General features: G+C 37.1%; 1 protein-coding gene across 3 annotated transcripts in view; it reads left to right on the forward strand.

The window, feature by feature from the left end:
* CAPRIN1 (cell cycle associated protein 1) overlaps window positions 1–15,565 on the forward strand; it is a 35,855-nt gene extending 20,290 nt beyond the window's left edge. For 2 of the 3 annotated variants that reach the window (XM_075048312.1, XM_075048313.1), the window contains 10 exons: window positions 3,425–3,580; window positions 4,407–4,515; window positions 4,989–5,050; window positions 7,197–7,307; window positions 7,845–7,994; window positions 8,195–8,345; window positions 10,273–10,467; window positions 11,674–11,774; window positions 12,644–12,707; window positions 14,182–15,565. In XM_075048312.1, coding sequence (XP_074904413.1) covers window positions 3,425–3,580; window positions 4,407–4,515; window positions 4,989–5,050; window positions 7,197–7,307; window positions 7,845–7,994; window positions 8,195–8,345; window positions 10,273–10,467; window positions 11,674–11,774; window positions 12,644–12,707; window positions 14,182–14,246 — 1,164 coding nt within the window. In that variant the 3' untranslated portion in view covers window positions 14,247–15,565. The remainder of the gene's footprint in view (window positions 1–3,424; window positions 3,581–4,406; window positions 4,516–4,988; window positions 5,051–7,196; window positions 7,308–7,844; window positions 7,995–8,194; window positions 8,346–10,272; window positions 10,468–11,673; window positions 11,775–12,643; window positions 12,708–14,181) is intronic. The other variant, XM_075048314.1, reaches the window with a different exon arrangement.
* Window positions 15,566–20,572: the final 5,007 nt, after the last annotated feature.

The following is a 20,572-nucleotide window of genomic DNA, read 5'->3' on the forward strand; positions in this document are numbered from 1 at the left end:
CAGGTTGTAGTTTTGTATCAGACTGATTTCAGAAACTCCTAATTTTCCACACATCTTTACTAGTCAGCTAAATCCGGATTACATCAGCTTTGTTTTCATAGAATAATGCAATACGAAGAATAGATACTTCAGCTGTCCTTTCTGTCCCAATTTCTTGAACTCTGTACAAATGAGCAGTTAGAAAAAGAGTTGAAGCCTGCTTCTTCATAATTAAGAACCTTACATTCTCAGATTTAACACAGAAAGGGGAAATTGAGAATAACTGTCTTTGAAATGACTTTTGCTGTTCTTACTGGCACCAAAATCCCATTTCTCATGGGAATGCAACTCAGTTGTCTTTAGGGAAGGTGATGATACACATTATATAGAGCCTCTGTGCTCTTCAGCTCAAGGTAGTTGTGGCATTAGTATGGTAGGAGCTGTGAATGATAGCTGTTAATTTTGGAAGCTGATCGTATTCTAAAAGAGAACATTTACGCAGAAGATTTCTGTGATTGTCTATGAAGAGGAAGGCTATCGCAAACTCGTCTCTTTTTCAGTAATGCTTGAGTAGATGTGATACATTCAATATTTCTGTGGTATGGTATGTTTCTAGTTAGAGGAGTGATGGTGTCTCACAATGACATTTCTGTAGGGGCCTACCATAACTTTTAAAGTAAAGAATTTGCTTGTGAATTTTCAAAGTGTATTTGTGTTTGGATTCAGTGATGTTTTAATTTTGGTGAAGATGACCTTCATTGGTAAAAGTGGGGGGTTTGCTTCTGGGTTTTTGTTGTTGTTGTTGTTTGGGGGTTTTTTTGCTGTTGTTTTTTGTTTGATTGATTTTTTATATATATATATATATATATTTAACTTCCTTTGTAATAAGTACCTGAATCTGAATCTGCTTTTACAGAAAGTTCTCTGTGTCTTAGGTTATGGAACTTTGATTGGATGGATGTATGTGTATTTTGTGTAGAATTGGAAACTGTTCTGTGACTGCCAGAAAACAAGTTCATTCTGGTTGGTTTGTGGTCTCATTAAACTTCTATTTTTACCTCTCCTCCTTTCCTCCTTCTTTGCCCCCTGGCCTTCTATACCCTGTCATTCTCCTCTGATTGTGTCTGGGCAGCTCTGCCTACTGAGAACGTCAAGGGGTAGGGTGTCAGGAAGCAGGGTGTCAGAAGGTGAGCATGCAGTTTGATGAGTCAAATACTATTCTGCAGAGAGGTTCAGCTCCCCTAAAAGAAAAGTTTCACCTTGCTGCTGTGCCCCCAAGAATGAATGGAGATGTATGGTTGGGTAATAGCTTGCTTTTTGAATAGTGGTCCTTAAGTAGTCTCTGTACTTTTTCATGCAGCAGACTGTTAGAAAGCTGTTAACTTTAGAACTACATCCTGTCCATTGGCAACTTGATACACCGAACTTGAAATTTTTCTTAGTAGTTTCATCCTACTATGATTATAATAGGTCAAAGTACCTGGTAGTGATAATAAGACAAAAGGAACAAGCCCTAAACAGTTCCTTTTGACAAGAAAAAAAGGGGGTTGAAAAAGACAGTGTAAAATATTAAACACCGCCTGAAGTTAGTACTGTACTGTTTGCGGAAAAAGGAAAACATTTGATAAAATTCTGTTCCTGTTCTGTGTTCTTAATTATTCCATCAGCTTTTGTTTTCTTGAAGATACTGAATTGTTATGAATGACTTGAACTTCATAAGTTGAGTGATAGTACTCAAGTAATTGAGAACATTTTTGGTAATAGTTATGTAGATAAGTTGCTGCTGGTATTACCTCTCAAGTTTCACCTAGTCATCTGGCTTGCTTTTTCTTCTTTAATTTTAAAACTTTGTCACGTGCAAGAGGTCTATATATGTGCTCTAAATAACACTTTCAGAAAAAAAAAATTTTCCACTCACGGGGCTTAATTCTTAATTTGGAAACAGTCCATAATTTGAAGTTTGGGGACTCTGTAATACAGCAGAGCAGTTGTGCTTGTTTTCCATTGTGGACAGCCTTAGGGTGTAATTCTATGGGAATTGTCAAATTGCTTCTCTTTAGATGGCTAATAGTGGAGATTTGGGTCTGAAGGGAATCTTGAAGAGGAATGTAGGTTGTGGTTGCTTTTTAGTTTTGTTTAGAGATTTTTTTTTTTTCTATTAGAGATGGCTAGGGATTTGGTCATGGAAAGAGTCATTGGAGTTTGTGAGGCAATTGCATGCTCTGAATGTCACATACAAACAATGTTCGTAAATTTGAGCAAGGAGTAGACATACTGGAAAATGCTGTAGGTTTCTTTAGAATAGGAGACTGTTTTGTCACTTGTCATGACTGCTGTTCAAAAATCTGTCTTCTGCAGTTCTAACTAGAAACCAGATATTTTACATAAATATTTTGAACTTTCAGGTGCATGTATGCTAGTTTATATCATGTGCAGCTGTAAGTTTAAGGCTTACCTGTTTATCTGGAAGATTATTAATAATTAAAAGCTCATGGGAATAGAGAAGCAACAGACAAATTATTGGCAATGATCTTTTTAAAGGGCAGTTGTTGACATGAATGCAAACTGAAAATGGCACTTCTGTATTACAGGAGTAGCCTAAAGACCAAAACTGGTTAGGAACATTGAAAGTACTACTTTGTGCAGCTTGAACATCCTTTTAACTATCTGTTTTCAAGCTATTCGATGATAGATGTTCTTAGATGCTTGTGTTCAAGTTTTCTGGTTGCTCTGCTGTCTTTGATAAGGTGGTATTTGAAAGCATGTTGCCGTTCGTCATACCTTTGTTTACGTGCGCCATATTGGAATATGTCTAGTAAATCTGAGCTTTCTTGCCCACTAAGAATTGTGCTTCTGCTTCTGGGCTTCTGGTGTCCCAAAATGCTGCCTGCTGTTTTCTGAGACCATAAATCAGCTAGCTAGGATAGCACTTGAGATAGCACTTGGGTCTAGACGTGGCTATGAAAATTTAAAATTTTGAAGCCTTAAGAAAGACCCCAAACTCCTGATCCTACTAACATTTACCAGAAAGGTATAAGAAAATAATTGTTCTTCATCTGTGCATATTTCTGAAACTTACACTTCCCTGACTTTCTTTAAATTGCCAAATGTTGATAAATTGCGTTCTCAAATCCTGCTATAAAAAAAATCCCCGTAGTATTGAATAAAGTTTTTGTTCGCACTGTTCTTAATGGGGAATAGAGTATAGACAGAAAGAAAATAGAGCACAGCCTGAACTTTCTGATCTTGTGAAGTGCTCAGATCAGTAGCTGGCCACCAGTATTGGCATGACTGTAGGAGGATGTACTGTCTGTCTTCAAGAATGCTTTAGTAATTACGTCCATAATGAATTAGGCAATAGCCATAAATTTCAAGAACTACTGAGTCGCTCCTGTGCAGTGTTACCTTAAGCTGAAATTTCAGCTGGTTGCTTGTTTCTTGTTAGGTTGTAAATTCGCTGCAGCAACAGACACAAGCTACATCTCCTCCAGTTCCTGAACCTCACACGCTCACTACTGTGGCTCAAGCAGATCCTCTTGTTAGAAGACAGCGAGTACAGGACCTTATGGCGCAGATGCAGGGGCCGTATAACTTCATGCAGGTATGATGGACCCACTGTACTGTGAAGCTAGAACCGAAGAAACAAAATAGCACTTTCTCACTGTTAGTCATGATTTAAAGAGCCTGCAGCAGTTTATTTGAAAGATAACTATGGTCTTGCAAACCATATAGTGCTGTATGGCAAGGTCTCATCCAAGGCCTGCAAACCTGTATTGCTGTCAAAGTACAGTTAGAATGTTACTTAGCTTTTCAGTCCTTGTTTGTACTAGAACCTACAGAGAAGGCAGAAAGTTGTGCATCACGGGGTGCCATAGTGTATCCTGCTTAAGTGAGACCAGCTGTAAAATATCCCTTCTGTAAGCCAGTTCTAAATTTTGTGTTAACGAAAATCTTCTACAATGCATGAAGAGAATACTTTTTGGGTAGCTTCTTGAAGGCTCTCTTTTAACCCCTAAAATTAGAACAACTGGAAAAGCATTGGGAGAGAGCACAGTACATCAGGAAAAGCCTCTCCTCCTCCTCCACAGAGTAGACACCTTAGTAACAAATGAGGCATACATTTCTTGCGTTCCTTTTTTCTTTCTTCCTACAAAGTGCTAATTTAGGATAAGGAATAAAGAATAGTTTGCGACCTATTCTGTCTGGCTATTAAAATCTCCTTTCAGTTATCTTTTTGTCAAGTAAGCCCTGATTTGTATACATGGACTGAATTTAATTGATTTAAGTGTATGGTAAAACCAGCAATTGTGTAACTGTGGACTAAGCTTCCTTTATTGTGACCTGTTCATTTCTGTATTCTGAATGTTAACATTTTTAAAATACAATAAATTTGATGTGATTTTTTTATTTTATATTTTTTTTGCTAGGACTCTATGCTGGAGTTTGAGAACCAAACACTTGATCCTGCCATTGTATCTGCACAGCCCATGAATCCAGCACAAAATTTGGATATGCCACAAATGGTTTGCCCTCCAGGTTTGTAATGGTAAATCCTAAACATAAATATTGGGGAAGCCTGCAAGTCATCTATTAGAAATGCTTCAGTTACTGCTACATAGTAAAAGGGTCATCACAAGTAATAATACAGTACTGTTCAAGTGTGTTTTTCTTAGAACTACGATTGTACTTTTGAAGCATACTATTTGTAGACTTCAGATTCATTCTTGCTTCTAGGTTTTGCTTGCAATTGTGGAACATTTTAAACTTCTTATAAATGGGCAAAATGTAGTTTTGCTTAGTCTTTTGGAAATTGCTGGACAATTTTGGACAACTGGAAAAAATGTACTTTGCATGGAAATGGTAACTGGTATTTTGACTATAGCTTTGCCATGCTAAAGGAATAGTCATCTTTATGATGGTCAAGTCTCAACTGAATTAGATCAGATGGTAATGCTGTTCTGTAAAAGGTTTGCTTGTACTATGTAATAAGTGGAATTATTTTACTTCAGTTCATGCTGAGTCAAGACTTGCCCAGCCTAATCAAGTTCCTGTGCAACCAGAAGCTACACAGGTAAAATGTTCAGTAAATTGTAGTTTGGATTTTAAATTGATTTTAGGCTTGATTTGATGTTATAATAGGATTTAATTCCTAACTGTATGAGAAACTCAAAAAGCTGAAGTTTTGATTTTGAGAGACTGGTTATCTCCATTATTTCTCCAGCATTGTCGTTTATAAGCATTACTATATACATTTTTTTATGCTATGCAGACATTGCATATTTTCTGTAATGGAGTCTTATCAGGCATTATCCTGTTCAGAAAACTGTCAGGTTCAAGGTTGAAGTATGAGTTTATTGAGGAAACTGCATTTCTAACTAGAGGCCTCTTAAACTGAAGGGCAGAAGCATGGAAGCAGTTGCAGTTTGGACTGCTCATTCTAATGGCCCAATGTGGACTTCCTGGCAGTTACCAGTTCTTTCAATCTGTGGAGCTCACATCAGTCTTCAGATTTGGTGTGTGGATGTGATTTTCATTTCACAGATTGACTTCCATGTGGCTGTGTGTTAGGCTGCCATAACTTAAAATCTGTATTCCATGTGACAGTGGTGAATTTTAAGTGTTTCTTTCATGATTGAGAGGAAGGACTTTGGAATGCTGCTCTGCGTAGTCCTGCTCTAATGTAGCAGTTTAATTTGAGGTTTCTCTGTGCATTCTGTTCAAGATGGACTAATAATTTGACATGCCAATCTTTGCCTAGTATTCTCTTTCATGTTAAGCCACGTGTAGTAATATTTTTAATTTCAATAGAGGCAAGTTGTCCTTTATTTGCTTATTGTCGATAGAAATGCCAAAATGAAAAGAACTTGATTAAAAGGCAGTATGTATCTGTTCAAGTGGGTGTTAGACCACAAATAGATTTAATGGATTGACTATATAGTTTGTGTTCCCTTCTTTTTACTTGCTCTGTTAAGGATTAGTCCCAGTTGCTTGCTTGGATAGTATTTTAATACTGGGAGTTGTAGAGCAGTCAGAATGAGTTTGAATGCTGTTTTCAGTTGAGCTTTCCTAAAATTCCTTTTTAAGTAGGATCTCTTAAATTTGCTTCTGCAATGTATAAATGTATTCAGCTTTTCATTAAGATGTGTCAGTTTCTTACTGAATTGTCTAGAGATGGAAGAACTTCTGATTTTTGTATTAAGCATGTGTGGCATCTGTGAAGGACTCTGCTGGTCTCAAGTAATGAATCTGATCCTTATAGGTATTTGAAAACCAAAAGAAAAATCTGGATAGGTTATGTATCTCAGAGTAATGGTAGTATAAATTGCTTGCTTTATCTTGTCCAGATTAGATCTGCAAGTTTTAAGTCACTCATTTGTATAGAAACAGGAATGTGGTTTTTGTTTTTTTCCTTGAGTTTCCTCTATGCTGAAGTGCTAGTACTCTCAGCAGTTTTGTTGTTTTGTAGGTGTAGAAAAATTTTTTTTTGGCAGAGTTCTCTCTGTACTAGCTTCTATTTCACTGTTAAATGATGTCCGTGACTTGCTCTAGTGGATTTTTTTTTTCTTATTTTCCTTACCTCAGCCAGTGCTGCCAATGCTTCCCTTTGGGATCTTGCAAGCAGTAGCTAAACTTACCTCTTTCTTTTTGAATGTTCCACAAGGTGAACATTCAACACACCCATCAGTTGTTATCAGTTGCCTGTTAAAGTCACCAGTAACCTTAAATGCAAAGTCCTCTGCTTTGCTGGCTAGAGTTTTCACTGGACTCTATGTAGGGGAGCAGAGGCTGTAAAATGAGCAAATTCAGTCTATTGGAAACCAGCACTTCTCTATTTCTGTATGAGCTTGGAGTTCTCTTGTGTAAACTTCTGTATATTTCTCTCTCTTTTCCCAACTTTATTATGGTAGTTGGGTTGCATAAGGAAGTGAGAAGGATGTTCTTCAGTAAAAGCAAATATGTCCAGCTGATTCAGAAATATCCACAGAATACAATCTGTGAGAGGGTGGATGGAGTGGCATGTTAGAATATATGTCAAGATGAGGTGGTTAAACCTCTACTTGTTAAAAAGCACTTAATTTTTAATGGTTGTAAAGATTTGCTGGAATACATACTTTTACTAGAAAGTACCATTCATTCCAGAGTTCTGTGATACTTTTTATAAAAACTGTGTGTGAGCATCAGCTGACTTTTGGGGGCTTTGGGGTTTATTTTGTCAGGTTCCCTTGGTTTCTTCTACAAGTGAGGGATATACAGCCTCCCAACCCATGTATCAGCCTTCTCACACAACAGAGCAACGGCCACAGAAAGAATCAATTGACCAGATTCAGGCAAGTCAGATTTCATAGGGGTGGGAAGGACTCTGCTTGCAGGTGTGATCAAATGTTAGTCTATGTTTCTTTGTAAATAAAGTTTTGTAATTTTCAGTTACCTATTGATAGGGCCGCTTCAGTTCTGTTTAATTTCAAAGTTTTGAGCCTGTCTGTGACCAGTTAAGTCCTTCACAGTAAGACTTCTAATTCATAAGATTGTTTAGTTAGAAGATGCCAATATCAGCATATGAGCATCAGTGTTGTTGGCTTAGGAAATGTCATTTATTTTTTTACATTGGCTAGCAGTTAGCCCAGAAGCTTTTTCATTTCCCCCTCTAGTTTTTTCTAGTTGTGTTTCAAGTTAGAGGGAGAAGACTGCTAGGTTTTTTCCTGTCCTGTTATGCTGTTGTGAATGAGGTTGTTCAGCTGAAGTAGAAAATACTCATTTGTTGAGGTGAACCTGAGCCATTGTCACATTTTTTTAAGTGAAGTTTTTAAGTTAAATTTTTGCTATTATTCAAAAGCTGCTAAAATGTTGTTTGTTTTAATTATTAGGCTTCAATGTCACTGAATGCAGACCAGACCCCATCATCATCATCACTTCCCACTGTATCCCAGCCACAAGTGTTCCCAGCTGGGTCTAGCAAGCCTTTGCATAGCAGCGGAATCAATGTTAATGCAGCTCCATTCCAATCCATGCAAACAGTAAGTAGTAAATTAATATCGAATCCCTTTATTTTGTTAGTCATTCCTTTTGTTGTTATACAAACACTGGAATCAGTCACGTAATTATATAAAATAGCCTTTGGTTATTCATGTCTCAGATTTACATACTTCTTTACATGATGTGATGAAGAATTGTAAAAAATTAGTTGGACCAGAGAGCTATTTTTCTACCATTGTAGGTATTCAACATGAATGCACCTGTTCCTCCTGTTAATGAGCCAGAAACCCTTAAGCAGCAAAATCAGTACCAGACCAGTTATAACCAGAGTTTCTCCAATCAGCCTCACCAAGTAGAACAATCAGATCTTCAGCAAGAACAACTCCAGACAGGTAAACTTATTTCAGCAAAAACTAAAGTGCCAATAGCCTCAGTAGAGCAGGTGATCAGGCTGTCCTAGATGATGTAGCAAAGCATGTCACACATTCTCAAATGTTACTCGTCTTGCGAAGCTTTCCCTTGAACAATACTGGCTTTTGTTATTCTGTCTTGGTTTGAATATCCAACAGGGGGTGAAATGTGATATATCTCCCAATTGTTAAAAGAATTTTCCCACTTGATTCAGTTTTATATGGGTTTAAAAAAACATGAACAGGATTAAGGATTATTCTAAAGGTGAAAGCAGTGTAGTGGACTACTTGCTCTGCTGATAAGGTTGGATGATTCTTAAATTTGTTTTTTAAAAAAAAAGGTTATACTGTTTGAGATGACATTTTAAAAAGGAAATAATAAGCTAAATTGAGAGCAAATACGGACTGCTTCTCACAGGTGGTATAAGGTTCACAAAGATCTAGAACGTTTTGCTAAAATCAGTTGGACATGATTTGAATACAGCAGGCAAAATGCTTTCCAAGTTAGCAACTTCAAAAAACAAATGGTAAAATAAAGTCTACGTACAATGCTAGTCTTCTCCCAGCACTCTCCTCGCTTTCCACTGAGATAAAATTTGCAGATGCAGAGAGGGATTTGGAGTGAAGGACACAGGACAGAGATGACAAGGGTGAAGTGCTAACAACTACTGAAGGTGGAGTAAGGAAAAAGAGCCCGATTCTTTTTCTCTAAAACTAATCATGATCTTGAAATTTTTCTTCTTGAAAGTTGGGATACTGGGGCGGGTAAGATGAGAAGAGGGAGAACCAAGTTTTCACTGTTTATCTATACGGTTTTTAAGCCATATACATACAGTACAAGGCAGAAGGATAGTCTGGGGAATGCTGGTTTGGAAGGTGGGCTATGAAGTTTTAAATGCTTAACTTACTGTAACAGTAAATGGAACTGTTGATACACAGAAAATGCAGTGGCCTTAGAAGAAAACCTGCGCATGTTAAACACTCAAAAGGATGACCACTTCTTGTGTTCCACAAGAATTGATGGGAAGTTGAGGAGAAAGGAGGACCTATGCAAAAGTTCCATAGGGCTCTGGCTGAGTGAAGGAGACATAAAGTTGTGTTTCCTTTTGGGTGATTCCCTGGGTATGAGAGGGACTTATCACTGACAAATATTCTTTGAGATCTTGCTTTAGCACTTGGTATCAGGCTAAATTTTACAGCGGTTTTGCTTTTACATACAGAATTGCATCTTTTATTACACTTACTGAGGCTGTAACCCTCGGATTGCTTTCGTAATCCACTTCATTCCTGACAATTCCTGTGAAGTGACGATGTTGTGGCATACCTTACTTCAAAGATGCACATAGTCTCAAGCTATCCATCCTGCTCTTGCCCTTTGATTTACATGCCCTGTAGAAAGAATCCTCCAGCCTGTACAGTCAAAACATCGGCTCTGTTAAAGTGTTCCATCAATCTCACCTTAGTCAATATAGCTATACCTAACAGAATTTAATTTGTGAAAGGAAATAATTCTTAGTGGCTCTCTGCCAGTTCAGAGGGGAGGAAGTTACAGAAGTGGGTTAACTTATTCATATTGGGGTTTTTTTCTAGATTTTTAAAGGGTTTGAAATAGCACAGGAAAATTGTACCTGCGTTAGGAATACTTGTTGCTGAGCTTACAGTAGAGACTTTGGACGCTGACTTAAATCAACTCTCTACCATTTCTGGGTTGTTTTAATATTGTGGGATATCTGACTAGTAACTTGATACTGAATTCTGCAGTTTTTCTTTGAATGGGTGAGCATATATTGTGATGTGTTCAGTGGTATTTGAGAGCTTTGAATGTTGAGTTTGAAGAGAGTATATGTGGGAACATAAAGAAACGCAGACTTTTATACTTCATTTTTTTTTCCCCCCAATTCCAATATAGTGGTTGGTACTTACCATGGTTCCCCGGACCAGACTCATCAAGTGGCGGGTAACCACCAGCAACCTCCCCAGCAGAATACTGGATTTCCACGTAACAGTCAGCCTTATTATAACAGTCGAGGAGTGTCTCGTGGTGGATCACGTGGGGCTCGTGGCTTAATGAACGGTTACAGGGGACCGGCAAATGGATTTAGAGGTAAACAGCTTTATTAAACACTCTCATTTGACTTCTTTCTGGAAACACCATGTCAAAATACTAAGTGTTAAACTGACCTACTGTAATTTTTATATTGTAGTAGTATCTCTGTAAGATATTTAAACTTGTACTAAAAATTCCATTTGCTTTAGCTAACTTCAAGCAACTTAAATTTTAGGTGTTTGGTTAGGCTTCCTACTTAGATGTAAACAAAGAGGCATTTTTTTCCGTTCTGTGCTGAAGACTTGGTGTTAGTTTGATTAGGTGCATCTACTGCAAGTTTTAAGCAAACACAGAACTATCCCACTGAATTTCACAACCATTAAGCGAGGAATTCAGATGCCAATTGATATTTCAGAAATGGCTTTTATTTCCAGTTATGGTAGAAGCAGGGTATTTTAGAGTGTTTTATCATATTGAGAACAGGCTGGATCATGTAGAAATAAAAGAACAAAAAAGTCCAAAAGTCATTACTCTGAGGGAATTAACAGGAGTGGAAGAATGATATTGTAGTTTTGGATAAATAAGAGAACTTTCATGATTCCTGGAGATTATTATATGTGGCTGTCAATGTTAGGAAGATGTGTATGTTAGAATGGGAGAGACAGTTTCCTTGTCAGATGTTCTGGGATTAGACTAATGGATACAGTATTGTCTGCTTTTGCCATGTTCTCTTCCTCTTACGTGGTTGGAGAGTAGAGGAGGAACTCGTATAATAAAAATACAACTGACTGTAGTAGGGAATGCAGTGGTCGCTACTTGTGTGCTTAAAATTGGTCTGGATTCCAAGTGTCAGACCCTTGGGACTGGAGCCACCCTTGGACATGGTTCCCAGCACTCAGAAGAGTACTGTCTCAGGAGCAGCTTATTGCATGAGTTGGCTGTTAATGGCCTTTCAGGTCACAGCTGTTACATTCAGATCCTAGTATTATGTTTAGCTCTGGATTGAATGTTCTGTAAATCAAACCTGAAATTACTAGAGAAATGCATTGAGTTGCTATCTCCTCCCAGTTCTTACGAGGTCTTAATTCTTGTTTCTTGTAATAGTATTAGCACTGATGTTGCAAACATTTGCTTGACTTGTAGGTAAACAGTACTTACTAAAGGGTTTTTTTCCTCAGGTTTAGGTAAAATGCTGTTACTGCTTTTCTTTATGTGGTAGCATAAAGTTATTTCCAAGTGAAACACTTGTACCCTGTTTTGTAGGAGGATATGATGGCTACCGTCCTTCCTTTTCCAACACTCCGAACAGTGGTTACACGCAGCCCCAATTTAATGCTCCTCGGGATTATTCAAACTACCAGCGGGTAAGATACCATTATGTTGTGACAGTCTAGAAGTAGAAGAAAAAAGTACATTTCAAAGAAAGCACTCAAACAAATGTATTAGTGAAAACTTTTCTGAGGACTTTTTTTTATTTCTAATGAAGACAAAAAATTCAGGTACTAAACAGGTATTTAGGAATAGCAGAATATTAAATGGCTGGTTATAATTGGGAAACGTGTTCTGTTTGGCTGATTGATCTCTAAATGAATTAGTCTAGTAACTAGAGCAAGGTTGAGTGAATTATAAAGAACTCTTTCTTTAATTATTTTCACAGCTTTGTGAGATAGAAACTTAAGAACTTAAATCCATTGAAATTAACTTCTCAAACTTGTTTGGGATTGCCTGTCTTCTGCAATGCTGATATGTTACTCTGAAATTTGCGTAGAATTTTGTTGTTCAGCTTAAGACTGACTGGAAAATGTCTAACTCTGCATATCCCCAAACATGTATTTATAAGCAAATGAGATGGTAGATTTTGATCCTGCCGTTAGAATGTTGCTTCATTTATTGACTGGTCCTTCAGCAAATTATCTGTGTGATCTCTGTGTAGTTTGAAAAATTTGAACACTAAATAGTTCTATTTACATTTCTTAATTACATTGAACACCACACCCTGTAACTGGAGAATTTATCATTGTACATTTTACTCTATCTGCTAGGTACCAGTAGGAATAAGAGTTTATTTTTCTAAGATTAATTTAAACTAATAAAATGCTATAAGTTGAAGTCACAGGTGTTTTGTCAGTGCATATTGTTTCAAATGCTCCTTATTTTATTGGCAATTAATAGCATCCTGAAACATAACAAAATGCCTAGCGTTTGTCGTAACTTTTTCATTTCTTTGCTTCAGGATGGATATCAACAGAATTTCAAACGTGGATCTGGACAAAGTGGACCTCGGGGAGCTCCTAGAGGTAATTCCTGAGTAGTAAATAATTGATTTGGGCTGAATGCAAGTTTTTGATCCATCTTCTGGAGTTCTGGAATTTAAAAGTTACCTCACTCCTTATTCAGCAGGTCATAGCTGAAGAATAAGCTTAAAGTTCCTCTGACCTCATAGTTGACCCTGCTTTTGAACAGGGCTTGGACTTGGAGGACCTCTTGAGGTTCCTTCTGACTTGAATTCTACTGTCATCCTTTGAACTTGTGGTGGAAGTTTATCGGGTTGTTGAATGAGGAATTCTTTGTAAAGAAGTTAAAACAACAATTGCTTTTGACACTTTAAATGTGGCAGAACCATTTAGTTGCCTTTTATTAATGAAAGCCTTAGTAAAGTGATTTTTTTTTTCTTGTGATGTTTATTGTGACTTATGATCTGCTTACTAGGTGCATTAGTAGTTTGCAAGTAAGACTTGCTTATAAAGCAGACATAAGGCTTGAGCCCACTGTCAGCCTTCAGAATTGTGTGTTACTCTGTTGCACTAAAAAATGTCCTACTGCATCTGTTGTGGAGATCTCTTGATCTAAGGATGCTAAACTTTCCTCCACGCTCATCTGTTCCTTGATCCTATAGAAGTTGCTTTTAGCTTATGGAGGTGTGTTGTCCTGTAGCTTCCTAAGATTGTTTGCCACTGACAAGACAAAACAAACCCACACACATAATGAGGCTGTAGTGAAACTTCTAAATTTTATTTTCAACACTATTTCCACAGTTCTTTTTTTTTAATAGATTTTTGGTGATTAGACTGTCTTCTGTCTCGATACAGACATTTCATGAGAATGTTGACTTATCACCAGAGTGCCTTGTCAGTGAGGACAGCTCAAGGCTGTACATTGCACTGTTTGCGAAATCACAGTTCCATGTGGTAGTCCGGTTTTGAAGAGTTCTGTTCTTGACTGTCTTGGTACTGAAAGCCCTATAGTGTGGAACTGTGGCCTGAAGTCCACCGTGGTATTAGGCAGTAGTGAGCTGAGAGCATATTTCAGGAAGCACAACTATAATGAAGGCAAGTCTTGAGGTTTGTTGGGCAGGGATGTGCAGGCAAACATGAGAGGGATTCCCCAAGTGACCTAAATTCTCATATAGTGAGAGTGTGAGCTACAGGCAGTCTCTTAAGGAAGAATGGAAGTTAAAACATGATTAGTTAGGTCACAGTACTTAAATTTAAAATACAGTAAACCGATTATTGCCTTACATTACTGCAAAACTTCTTACTTGAAGTGATTACAACTTTGTAGTTCTGGGGAAAAAAGTACTGGGATAAAGCTGAAAAATGAACAGACAGGTTATGTACTGTTGAGTTTTGATTTGAAGGAGCTTTTAAGACCATATGTAGTCTAGATATGCATCTGGGAATTGTTACCCAGTTTGGACCAGAGTTTTTAGGAATTTTTTTAAAATAAACTGACTTCATGCATAATTCAAGAGCCTTTCTGTCTGTTTTCTAGGTCGTGGAGGGCCCCCAAGACCAAACAGAGGGATGCCTCAAATGAATGCTCAGCAAGTGAATTAAACAAATTCACGGGATTATATTAAACGCCAAAAACACACTGGCCAGTGTACTATACATGTTACCAGAAGAGTTATTATCTATTTGTTCTCCCTTACAGGAAGTTTGTTGTAAAGGGACTATTTTCATTACCCATAATGACAGGACTACAGTTGCCAGCTTTATATTACCTGGATATTGAAAGGAACGAATCAACGTTTACTCTGCATGTTCTGTCCTAAGCATCATCTTGAGCCTTGCACATGAGATTCAGATTCCTCACCCTTGCTAAGAGTAAAGCAAAAAAGGCAATTTTCAGGGTGATCCAATCTCCATGGTTAACTGAAGTGGCAGGAAAAAGCAAAGACTCACTTCTGACGTTTAAAAGTGACGTAACAAATTTGGATAAAATCTGCAAATTCTTAAAAGATTTACTGTGGTGGCAGTTGATAAAACTTAATGTTCCCATGAAAGGATGGAAAAGGTGAAGTGTGGCTTGGTAGAGCAACTGCATTTCAGCTTTTTCTTACTAAATTGAAGCACTGAACAGTTAAAGATGCGTAGTAATGCATATTTCCCTGAATAGACAAATAGGCTTATAGCCAGTTTTTGACAAAGCAGCAGCACCCCTTAGCTGCGGCACTCCTCATCACCAGGGCCCTGTTTACTGTGGCTAAGGATTTAAGATCGCTTGCATAACTGCTAATGTAATTGTGTAATTTTTATTTTTTTTTTTTAAACAAGAAGAAAAGCTTTGATTTGGCACTTCAACAAACTTTTGCAACAAATGTGAGATATGATCTGGATGGCCACTGTATATTTGATGTGAAGTATTTAGATATCTCTTTGAAACACTTCTAAGTTTCTTTGATAGCAATGACTTTTGTAAGGATTGGTATTCTCTATCATTCCTTATGACTTGCACATTGTCTGTCACTAATACTTGACCTTGCTGTATTATCACCTAAATAACTGATGCCGGTACTGATGGAAATCTCTAATGGATAATCATAACACTTTTGGTCACATGTCCTTTTGTCTTTCCTGCAGCCTTGAAGGTTTTAAGAAATCTCAAATGCCCGCTGCTGCTGCCCTTTTAATTGCTATCTTTTGAAAAGCACCAGTATGTGTTTGAATTGATTTCCCCTTTTAAGGGAAATGACAGCCAGCAGTTACAGTTCTAATGGTATAAGCAAGACAAATAAAACATGTTTATAAAAATTGTATCCTGGAACACTGGTTTTCAACGACTGAAATGTAATGTGATGGGGTGACATTTCATAAGGTTTTGGGTTTTTTTTCCCTGATAGATTCTCTTCTTCCTGAATAGATGTAAACCCTCCTCCTGTTTTTCTGATTTTATTCTAATAGCTGTGACTTCTGGGAAACTTCTTTTTATGGACTTTTCCTTTTCATCAAGGCAGCAATGTATAAAAGTAATGGCATAAGACTAGGAGCTGGAAAATACCAAGTCTTATTCAAGTTTTACTGCATACTTGTGGTATAATCTTTGGAAAATCACTTGTGCCTACCTTTTGCGCACATGCACTCTCTCTGCAGTGGGGAGAATATATTGATAGCTGCCTCCATAGAGGTGTTGGTAGTTCTGTTGCATTCTATAGCACATGCAAGAAGGAAAGTGCTATATGTGTTAAGTATTGCTCATCAAATAATTCCTACCTGTGGAAAGGTGAAATTAAGGAACAGCTACATGTTGTTTAACTGTTATATATAAAACTGAAGGTTGTTTTCACTCAGAGGGTCATTTCTACTTTGTATCATAACTGAACTTTCAGAACTTGTAGTCAGATATTTTGATTTTGTTGTGAAATAATCTGAAACTCTATACAAATAGGTGGTAATATCACTTTTCTATGTTCTGTGTGAAGAGCACAAATGAGATGTTTTTACTGAGAAAAGTGATAAGCTTGTGAAGACGATATTACACACCAGACATCTTGAAACGATGCTGATGGCTAGAAGCAGCAGTTTTAGTCAAGGTCTAGAAACATTCCGTACCAGTATAACAATATAAACTGCAGTCCGGTGAGAAGTTGCTGTTCTGTGTCTTTTTTAGGAAGCTATTACTGAGATAATAGTCCCAACTGTTTTTTAACTGGAAAAAATAAAAAGACAAACCTTTTGATGTTGAACTGATGTAGGAAAACAGTGAATTCTTTTTTATTATTATTATTTTAACTTTTTGTGCATCAGCTTACTTTTTAAATGGTTGATAGAACACAAGCTATTCAGCTTTTTCCATTGCACACCAAATGCTTCTTAAATAGCTAATTGTAGTTTGACAGTAAACTTGCAGCATACTGAATTAAAGACCGCTGAATGGATCAGAACATTCCACTTAAGGTTTTGGGGTTTGCTCTTTTTTTTCCAACTTAAATTTATTAATAAAACATCAGGTAGTTGAGAGGCCTCTTAACTGATATACAACTTTGTAAGCCTTTTCATGTATGAAAATGGTCTTTAGAGTAGCTGCTCTACTGTTTGCTGATAGAGGGAGATGTGTTAGAATAATAACCGTAAAGCAAGTACGTAAGATGTGTTTAATCTGGGAATTTGCACTGACTCCTTTAATCTCAATACGTCTGTCTAATAAACAGTATGCTGAAAAATTGGCTTGAGTCACAGTATGGCACATAGATCCACTAACTGGTTTTCTGGCCTGTTCAGGGGAGCTTTTAAGTATCTTCGCTCTGTAACTTAGCTCTAGATCTGAGTTACCTCCAGATCACAAGCACTCCTAGATACGCTTCTTTTGAAAAAGACCATCTTTTGGACAAAGACCATTGTAAGAAGTGATCCTGTTGGTGGCAGTTCTGGGCTGGTCTGTTGCAGGGCCTTTTCTGGGTGCCAGGGGACGAGCTGTGGTCATTCTAGTTAGGTGCTGTGGTAGGGCCTGATGCCTGTGGTTGGGAAGCGTGAGTGAGCATAACAAAGTGCTACTACTGAGCCTGCATGTAGACACATCAGTTGTACTCTTTGGTGGTTTTATGCGATTCTTCTGTGAATCAGTCTTCTGGGAGCATAACAAGACTAGTTGTGACTGCTTTCTTGCATATACAGCTACTATGAGGAGATGCAGATTTTTATTTTGGCAGGGGCTTTATTTAATATTGCTAGGCTGTACAGTGGTATGTGTTTGAGAACAACTTCTAGCTTCAGCGTCTTATTTTGTCTAGGCTGTAATACAAGGATTTTTGAGTAAATAATTTATAAATCACTTGAGTTTCCAGATGTTTCTACCTAATGTAACCTGGATGCTTCCTAGATGTCCTGTAACTTAAATACTTAACTCGGAAATCATAGCTGTTGTCTCATACCTAAGGTCAATTTTGTCCTACGTTTTACTTCTATGTTCTCCCTGAATATGGAATGTCTTTTTAAGAACAGTTCACCAATACAACTTCTGGATTTGACTGTGGAGGGATGACTAGACTTCACTTAATCCCTGCTTTCTTTCCAAGATACTGTCTTTTGTGTATAGCAATCTCTTAAGGCATAACTTCATCCAGAGTACTTGGAAGAGTCGTGTTGGCTTGTTAATAGACAGTTAATGTATTCTGCTGGGACTTTATAGCTCGGAGAACTTTGTGACCTTAAAAATGTGTCTTCTTAAAATGTCCTGATCTTATTTGTTAGGCAGATTCTTTGATTGGGTTACAGGTTACTTTCATATGTGTCTTTGGAGAATGGATTGAGCTTCCTTCTTTCCCCCAAATGGCATTTGAGTAACTACTTTGGAGGGAGAAAAGTTACTGAAAAGGCTTTATCTCTAGACAAACATTGAAAAGACGATAAATGATACTGAAAAAGTGCTTACCCTTCATATACGATTGGAAGCAAATAAGGCAAAACCTTTGTGGTCCAGCAGAATAAGATACAAAACCAATTGGTTAGAAAAATCTTTACCTTCCTATTCCTTTTTTTTTTTTTTTTAAGTTCTAGTGTTGCCTAAGCTGAGTAGTTGACTTTTCTTACCTCTTCTTTGCAAGAACCATTTATTATAAATGCACATCTGAGATAGAAGTGTTTGGGCTCAGTGGACAAAATTGTGCTGTATTCTTCAGTTTTCTCCCATCTCAAGTCTCCTGTGGGTACAAAGGGACATGAGAACACTGCTCATTAACCAGCCTCATTAATAAGGCTGCCAGCCACATCCTGAAAAATAAAGGATCATCCCTCTTGCCCATGTGAAACTGTTCTTGATTAAAGTGTATGCAAAGTATCAAAACAGATACTTGAAGATAAAAATTTATAGCTGGAGTTGAGGTTTGTGACTATATGAAGTAGACTGTATATTTTAGTTTTTCGAATCTATGCACCCATTTTTACAGTATTCCATCTGCACTGAATGTGGAATGGACTAGAAAGGGTTTTTAAATGCTTGAGCTGGCACCAGCAAAGTTCTACAGGTGGGGTGGGTAGGTGTTCTTCACCACTGATTGACCTAAAAATCTGCCTCATCTTAATAGGAAGCAGGAAACAGTCCTGAAAATAAAACTTCCAACCTTGAAAGATTATTTCCTGATTTAAATCTGGACTTAAATATAGTTACGATTATTGTTGGGAACTTTACTGAAAACTCAAACATCACAAAATTGTATGGTTTCCTTCTAATTGTGGTTTTCTCTAAATGACAAAATTTGTTGTGATGCAACAGTCAAATCTTAACACCAGCATCTGAGCGTTTGATTGGTCTCATACTAATCTTGGCTTTCTTATAGTCAGTGGCAGAACTTAACAGAAGGAGCTTTGACGTGAACTTTGGGAAAATTCCCTTATTTAATTCCAGATTAGCATGCCTGATAGTTATGAAGAAGGCTAATTGCTTAAACTATAATGTGTTTCTGTTTGGCCAATTTGTTTTTCCAGAGGGAGGGAGATGGGGAAGGTCCTTCAAACTTCCTGGTTTGCAAATACTGCTTGCTTTTACATCCAAATGATTTTCATCTCAGCGAGTATGTTTTCCAAGAGTAAAGGTTCTGTGCTTTTGAGAACCACTGCACCTGGCTGCTTAGAGTTCGATGTTGCATTCAAATTATCTAACACTAAAGGGAAAGAAGATATCTACGCTGTAGTAGACTGTTAAAGAAACTTTATGTCTCTTCCTCTCTGTGGAAGCAAGCCCCTGACCCTCATACACTTCTAAGAAAACCTAAAAGCATTGTCTTGGATTTCTGTCTATTCCTACAGGGTTTCAGAAACTGGGTGTTGCTGAATTTTTGGTGTGGTATGGTAGAGTCTCTAATGAGAAGCTGATTTTCTAAACTGTTTGTCTAAGGGTTAGAGGTGCTATTCTATTAACCACTTTCTTAGGCTTTTTGAATATAATGCAATTAAAATTATTTGTGGCTCTGTAGATCCAGCCTTAATGGAGAAGTCTGTTTTCCAAAATCTGCATCCTAAAGCCCATTTGAGTGGTGCTTGAGAGAACTGTATTAGGAAAACTTCAGCTTAACTTGACATTTTGTTCTGAGTTAAATTTATCTGTGTTAGCTGTTGCTGCAATTATTAACTCATTAATTTTAAAAGCTAGGTTCCGTTTCCCCAACACCATGTTTTTTATGTTCATAAAATAATGAGATGGGTGTAACTAGCTCAGTTCCAACTATGGTGGCCAGTTTCTCCTTTCTACAGAATGTGCTCAGATACCCAATAGTGGATCAAGAGTACACCTGAAACTTTGGTATCAAGATAAATTTTAGTAATTATCCATTAGACTTTTATTAAATGAAAATGTATTTCCTTTTTTGAAGCTATTCAATTTTAGAATAAATTTTAGTAATGCATCTACCATATAAAGTAAATCTTCAGAATTACGTTTTAGTTAATTGTCAGGTTTAAATTTTCTGATGGCCTTAAACATACCTGTATATATGTCTTTGCAGTTCTTTAACTCAGCGTTTAAAGCAAATTGGTCCATGGCTTATGTAAACACTTGAAAAATAAATCTATTTAAATGTTTTATGTCCTTCCCTTCTAAGCAAATATTTCATACCTATACCTTAAGGAATTGTCTTGCTACACTTATGTTGCATTGGTGGTTTTGTCTCAGTAACTGGGTTTACCTGGGTTCACCTCCTCAAAAAATACTGTTCTACAGCCTTTATGATTATTAATACAGTAGTTTTATCATATTTTTGCTATATTTTAAAACTTAAATATTTTATCCCAAAATACATCCAGTGGTATTAAACACATTTTTCCTACAATGTTACCTGGTTTAAATATTTCATTGTTCAAATGTTCAAAACTTTTTTTTTTTCAGTATTAAAAGCTAAGAATAAATATATCTATGCAAATAGCTTGGCTCAACTTTGGTATTGAAAGGT

The sequence above is a fragment of the Buteo buteo genome, chromosome 16 (assembly GCF_964188355.1).
Source record: "Buteo buteo chromosome 16, bButBut1.hap1.1, whole genome shotgun sequence".
Lineage (NCBI taxonomy): Eukaryota > Metazoa > Chordata > Aves > Accipitriformes > Accipitridae > Buteo > Buteo buteo.